Source organism: Dermacentor silvarum, chromosome 11 (assembly GCF_013339745.2).
Source record: "Dermacentor silvarum isolate Dsil-2018 chromosome 11, BIME_Dsil_1.4, whole genome shotgun sequence".
Taxonomy (NCBI): Eukaryota; Metazoa; Arthropoda; class Arachnida; order Ixodida; family Ixodidae; genus Dermacentor; species Dermacentor silvarum.
This window is the reverse complement of record NC_051164.1, coordinates 87881385-87888676: the sequence shown is the minus strand read 5'-3', so window position 1 is coordinate 87888676 and position 7292 is coordinate 87881385. Positions and strand designations below refer to the sequence as shown.

The window sequence follows — 7292 nt, the reverse complement described above, 5'->3', positions numbered from 1 at the left end:
CCCGATTTATCTCACCGAAGAGGCCGTACCTCTCCCTCCTTCGGTGAGATCCAAAATTACAGTAGCTCCAATTCCCAAGAATATGCATCCCGAGTACAACAAGGAAAGGCGCAAAGCACGCGCACAACATATTCAATCGATGTACTCCAATAACGCTAGGTACAATACGTACTACACGGACGCAGCTGCGTATGCAGAGGCTACCGGGCAGCCCTACCAAAGGAGGTACGCCCTGGCAGTCGTGAACGCGATCAGCCAGCAGCAAATTACCGCGTCGACCACGGCGGGCTCCCCCACCTCAGCCGAAATGTTAGCAGTGGCGATCGCGCTCGCTCACGCGGAGCGTTCGGAAAGGGACTCAGTCGTGGTCACTGACTCCCGGGAGACATGTTGCATGTTTCTTAAGGGGCACGTGACTGCGGCTAGCCTCGCGATAATCCCCAGATCGTTCAACCACCGCCATCGCCTACTCTGGTGCCCGGGACATTCGGGGGTACAGGGGAACGAACAGGCTAACGCTTTAGCTCGAGCGTCTACTAACCGAGCGATGGCGTCCTCTTCGAACCCCAACCCCTCACACTATCCCTCACAAAATCCCATCAATTTAAATGCAAAAGACATCCTTGCTCATCAGCGCGGAGTCCGCAGAAAATACCCGCCGCCTCACCCACAACTTAGCGGGGAAGAGGCCGCCGATTGGCGCAAAATACAGACCGGGGTATTCCCCCATCTAAAACTGCTAAATGCCATGTATCCCACCCGCTATAGGGCCACATGCCCTTGGTGCGGTGGCATACCTACACTAATACATGTGACCTGGGAGTGTAGTAAGCACCCTCATAGGCCCACTAATAATATCTCAATGGAGCAGTGGGAGGCACAGCTCGCCCGTTCCGACTTGGCAGGACAAAAGTCCTTAATTAGCCAGGTCAGGCAGGCGGCAGAGGCCAGTGGGGCCCTGGACTGAGGGGCTCCGACCACCGCTATACTTCAAATATTTTCCAGCCAAATAAAGTTTCTATATATATACTTAAGCTTTAATGCGATCGCCAAAATAATGGTACCCGGAAAGATGATCACCCTGTCAGCAGTGTTGCCAACCTTTTTTTTTTTTTTTTGGAGTGTGTCGCAGAATTGAGAATAGAAGTCGCTAAATTTTCAGTAAATATGTTACTCCAAAGTCACTATAAGTGTTTTCGGAACACTACAATATAGGCTAACAACACGTGACGCACGAGCCGGACGTTTCAGAGAGCGGCTCGAGAGAAGCGTGTGTGCGATCGTAGCATCGGACTTCGCCCACTTTGGAAGTATCTAACAGAAAACTTGATCGTGTGTTGAGCGTACGCAGCGTGCACGAAATCGCATAAGAGAGGTATATAAAACGTGGGACGCACGCACGCGCAGCTGTTAAAACGTCACAATTAATCTAAGGGCAAAGTTCCGACTGGTGTGGTGGAAGTTTGTTGCCAAACTCTGGGGTCAATGTTGCCAGACTGCCTGCCAAATTTGACGGGGAAAAACACCGTCAAATATAGCAACTAATTAACAATGCAGCATATCCGACGAGTTCGAATCTATATACAGCGATACTTTGCGTGAGTGCATAACGAGTGGAATCCCGAGTACATGCACGCACACACACAAAATACACAAGCGCGGGAGCACATAAATTATACCGAGCCTTTAATTGTTAAGCGGAGTTGCTGACTACTAGCGGGTAGGACGGACGCCTTGAACGTATCATGGTTTCAGAGGCAGCATGCGCATACGTACGTAGCGCACTTCGAATCCATGATATCCACAAGAAGCGTTTACTTCCTCATTACCGTGTAGCCGTGGATGCGCGAAGGAGAGCTTTCTGGTTCTTTTTCTCCCGCACGGCCGGTGCCGCCGCTGCCGCAGATGATGATGATTATTATTTATTGGCATCCCCTTTGTAACGGGGCGGTGACAAATAGTCACCTAGCCTGCTTGAGTTACTCCGGTATGCATACATGCTTTTCATTCTCGCTCGTCTCCGCGCGCCTGGTGGTGCTGCAAGGAACCCAGCGGTGCGCCTGCTCCGCTGTGATTGGTTGGCATATTCGGCAAGGGAGCAGCCAGGCCGCAGCTCCCGCGCGGTCACGGCGAGGTTCGCAAAGAAAAGGCTTCGCTTTTAAAATACTGTAGAAACCATCTCAGGCCGTCTGTCAACGTTAATACGATGGGCATTTATCAGCAATGTAGCGACATACCGTATTGCCGCCGCCGAAACGCGTCATGTGTGAGGCGCGTGTGCTGTAGACGGGTTCCTCGCTCGCGCTCGCCTCTGGACGTGCTCCGCCATCTAGTGGTGAGCGTCTGAACACACACACACATATGGCGCGGGTTCGATCCCGCCGAGCACCAGATATGTTTTAAGGGACGTTTTAACGCGACAGCGTTAAGGGCTCCATGTCGCAGAAAGTCCGGCGTCGGCGTGGGCTCGCCGGCGTCTTGGGCGGAAATAATCATCCCGAACCACCCCGACCGGGCAGGCCCTTCGCGTGGCGGAAGGCGTTAGTGAACAAAACTCAATTTCTCAAAGTAATATCCGTCAGAAAAATCGTAAAGTACGACTTAGCCACAACCTACAGACGTGATAGCGTCGGATTGCAATTTTAGTATACGAGAAAAAAGCCTGCATAAGCAGCCAGGGATCTTTGAATGCTATCGCGTTCCGCTCTTAAAGGCGAAGCTTAAGCGTCCTCCAGATGTTTTTTGGCAATGAATAGCGGCACATTCCCAGTGACCCACGTTGGGCAGACGTTTGGTTATTTCGAACGCAGTTCCCTCAGCACAGCATCCCGATGCTCCCCGCATTAAACCATGGGCTGCCCAGTAACCAAAGTTGGGCGTGAAAGAGGTTAGATACAGATAGACCGCAAGCTGGATTAAGTTTCCAAATAATGCTAATCGCACTCAAAACAAAGCAGCTTTACTGGCTTGAGGGTGTAAGAATGTCTCAATTACCTCCATACTCCCCTGTCTCCAAACCCTGCAAATCACTGTGTTTTATTTACTGTTTTAATCGCACAGAGCGAACAACAGCGGCCTCCTATGCGTTCGCCGAGTCCGGACAGGTGAGTCGGTTGAACTTTTGCTCCAGTTCCCATTTCTCGTCGTCAGGTAGAAAACTGGCGGATATGGCCGAGCGATTCTGTTAGTAGACAATCAAAAAACGAATACAAAAAGGAATATGCCGTCAAATGCACGTGCGAGGCAGGAAAGGAAAGAACAAACAAAACAAAAAAGCCACGAGGTGCACGGTATATTCCCCCATACAACGCAAAATCATCCGCAGTAAGTCTCTCGGATGTCGGCATCAGGACATTCGTTCATCCTAAGGATGTCCAGCACTGATCCTAAAAGGCTCCTGATCAAGTCCACTTGTCCGTCCCAAGTATATAGATACCGAGAACATACCAGGTACATAATTGGAGGATGATTTTAGGATTATGTTGGGACGTGTTCCAAGGCATATACTGTTTGACTCTGATTAGAGGGCAATTCATTATTTACAAATTAGGTTAATATATGCATGACGCAACTCGGATATGTGAACCCATATTGTAAGGCTCCGTTTTGATATTTGTGCGCTTTCATATGTGCTCTGAAATCTGAAAAATTTTGCGTCTTTATTTCGTGCCAACATTAAAAAGCAGTTCAGTATCAAACGAACTACCTCAGGTGCATGCAGCACCACCACTTACAATAGCACAGCGTTCGAGATCAGCTTTTGCTGTTTCAAGATAATCGTCGTCGGTGGAAGGTGCGCTTAGGATACCACGACCAATAACATAATAATAATAATAATAATAATAATAATAATAATAATAATAATAATAATAATAATAATAATAATAATAATAATAATAATAATAATAATAATAATAATAATAATAATAATAATAATAATAACGTTTAAAACAAAATATTCTACAAATATTTTTTTTCTTTAGTGTGCCATTTGCATTTCATTTTCGGTTAGTATCTATTTCGTTCGGGCAAGCATGAAGCTCACAAATAAACACATCTGGAAGCAACGTCCTGAGAATGTCCTGCTGAGGATGTATCCTGCTGAGGGCATGGTGCTGTGGATGTCCTCAGTACGTCCCATAAAAAGCTAGGTCGCTCGGATCTTTCCGGGACATCCACGGGATGTGTTGTGTTGTCTGGGAGGCCTATATATAGGTTCTACGCCGCCGTCGCCAACTCGTGTATACGCTTCATCCGTCGCGCACAACTATGGAACAGACACGTTCCTCGATAAAACTAACCTCCCACTTATCGTTCTTTGCAGCGCATTCGAAGTTCTATACTTGCAAAACGTGTTATTTTACGCGCGCATGACGAAAGAGAAAGGTTTGTTAACGTGGTCGCACTCAGAGGAACCTCTACAGTAACTGAAAGTGTCGGAAAGGGAGCACGAAGTGTCGGGCAGGAATGAATGGGAAGTGTTCTCATTGCAACTCATCAAGCCTCGACGGCTCAGGGGCGACGGCGCTCACGCTGCCGAGGGCGAGGGTGCGGGTTCGTTGCCCTTGCGGCGGCGGCATCATTCCGATGAAGGCAGATGTGCAAAGGCTCTTGTGTATACTTGCTGCACTAACTTAAGTGCATGTCAAATAATTGCAGGATGTGATATTATACTATAGAAACCGCCACTCTAGGGCGATTCTACCTCAGGTGTTGCTTCGAAATGTATTATAAAATGCCACGACTCAATCATCCGATTTTCAAGCAGATATCTCTATAGGGAAAGATGGGAGCACTCTAGAGTATACAACGGTCCGCAAGATTTCGCACGACAGGCGCACTCACGCATTGCAGCAGGTCGTCGGGCGTCAGTCCGAGCTTCAGCGCCAGTCGGTACTCGTCGTCCAACGTCGTGTGCGTGATGGTCGGGTTGTCGGTGTTCAGCGAGAAGCTTGCGCCGTCACGCCGGAGCCTACGTATTATCATCGCGAATAAGAATGCGCTTATTCTGCACGCATCTTCAACAATCGCACGTCGAATCTTACGCGCCGCGCCCTGCGTTATGATCGCATAGTCGCCGCCATGTACTTAAAGGGACACTAAACGGAAAAATGAGTTCTTCTGTATCAGTAGATTACCCTTCCCCAATATCGATAACGCGACTCTTACCGCGAGGAGCCGCTTGGTAAGCCCGAAAGAAACGAAAAACACAGAGGCGAGTGGCGACGCCACCTTGAAGTTCCCGCCCTAGCTCACCGTGACGTCATGGTTTTTGGCAGCGTCTTCTAGGTTCCAGTTAATTCTTTAGCGGTAAAGATTGACTACATTGTGTTATAAAAGAGCCCAAGACTGAGTGTGGCAAGTTTCGCGAACTTTTACTGAGCCAACGTGGCCCAAATACGAAAAGTTACTTTAGAAGTCGTGACGTCACACTGAAGTGCTGACGTTGGGGTTCTCGCACGAAATTCAAAAAAAAAAATTAACTGAGCTTCATTTTCTCTTCTAATAATTGACCCATTGCAGTGTAATTAATGACAGCAGAGTTTCCAAAGAATAGTTTAGCAGTCTAAGTTGATTTATTGTTTTGCTTTTGTGTCTCTTTAAGCCGAACACACCTCTAAAACGCATTTTTGTGTTTCTGCGGTGGAGGGTGCTGGGTATATTTCCGGTTGCAAGGGTGCCCTGAATGCGCTATAGCCTTAAGGGACCCTAAAGAGAAAAATTGTTCCACCTGTATTAGGATGAATTATACCCTTCTACATGCAACACCAAAAAAAGCGACAGGTGCTGTGAGAAGTGGCTTGGTAAGCCGGAAAACACACAATAACGCAATAATGGCGGCTACGCCGTCTTGAAGTTGCTGCACCGACGGAACCACACTGTCTTCTAAAAGAGCTAAATGCTAAACTTGTTAATGCTAAAGCAATTATCGCCAACTTTTACTCAGCCGCCATGGCGCGAATATGAAGAAGTACCTTGCACTTCGTGACGTCATTCTGACGGTACGTGCCGGCAATTTGGTTTACGCGCGAAATTCAAGAAACGAAACTTTCATCATCATTTTCTTCAGACACGAATTATGATCGACTGTCGATACATGTGTGAAACATATATAATTTTATGCCAGGGTGTTTGAGACTCCACTGAAAGCAAATCAAGGTGGTGGGATGATCGACACTTTGTGCATTTTATGATGAGTCATCATAATTACCGAGTAACTAAATAATTGAATATTGTAAAGTCAGTCAGGCTAAGATTTTTCATGAAAAGGATTGAATCACCCGCTAGAATAACATGCACAAGTTATTTATTGGCCCACAAGCAGTTCAAGAAAGAAAAATATATATATAGATTGCTACCGACATGCGTCCACGACACTTCGTGGACGCCGAGTCTGAAGGGAATAGTATTTAGTATTCAACACACATAACCGCGTGGTTTACAAAAATGGCGTTTTTAAAGACTGCTTTACCAGCGCTAAGTTGAACTAGTGTCAATCCTCAATGTGTCTTCTTTCTAAAGTTGACCAAGCGATGTTTCCTCGCTACATCGAGCTGTGTTAAAGTTAAGCAGCCAGAAATGCGTCTTCCTTATTGTACGGCGACTGTACAGCCTCCATCAGCCCTCCGTGCAGGGCTGATGGAGGTCTTCATCTGCATGGTCTGCCAGAAGTGCCATTACGGAGTTTCCGGAACGACTCTACCCAAGAATTCGAGTGTATATAAGTCAAAAGCGAAAGGGCAAGTGTAGAGGAGATTAATTTTTTTACAAGAACTATATATGTGGAGTCCGATATGACGTTGGTATACGTATTCGGTCGTTAGAGATGGTGCAGGCTTAAAACTATGGCTCAAAACTAAGCGTAGAAGCTGATATCGCGAACGCATCACGTTAAGACATGAACAAGTGGAAATTTTAGTAGAACGTTGTGGTTACAAACTTACAGCTGTAACTTCTTCGGACCTTTCGTCTGTGGGCGATTTGTATATGTCCTCCCATTATGTCAGACTTCACCTAACAAAGCATTATGCCTTTCCAAACAAAAGCCGGTGAATATGCTATATGCAAAAACACAAACCCTATACAAGGATTTTTTATCAGTGAGTTGTCACGTCAGCTATGAGCGCGAGAATCAGGCACAATCGCCCCGAGCAGCACAGTACGAAACAAAAAACGTTATATAAAGAAATATGCACTAAACAAAATGAAGAAACGGCATGTCCATTGAGTACCTTCTCTCTATAGCTTAGCTGCATTTTCGATTTCGAGCACCTAGTTCATAGGTGACGACG

At 46.7% G+C, this 7292-nt stretch overlaps 1 protein-coding gene across 2 annotated transcripts in view; it reads right to left on the bottom strand.

Annotated features, from left to right (window-relative positions):
• Positions 1-2915: 2915 nt before the first annotated feature.
• Positions 2916-7292, bottom strand: part of LOC119433813 (adenosine deaminase) — a 28356-nt gene continuing 23979 nt past the window's right edge. For both annotated transcript variants that reach the window (XM_049658437.1, XM_037701074.2), the window contains exons 7-8: positions 4846-4972; positions 2916-3181 (exon numbers count right to left, since the gene is read on the bottom strand). In XM_049658437.1, coding sequence (XP_049514394.1) covers positions 3080-3181; positions 4846-4972 — 229 coding nt within the window. In that variant the 3' untranslated portion in view covers positions 2916-3079. The remainder of the gene's footprint in view (positions 3182-4845; positions 4973-7292) is intronic.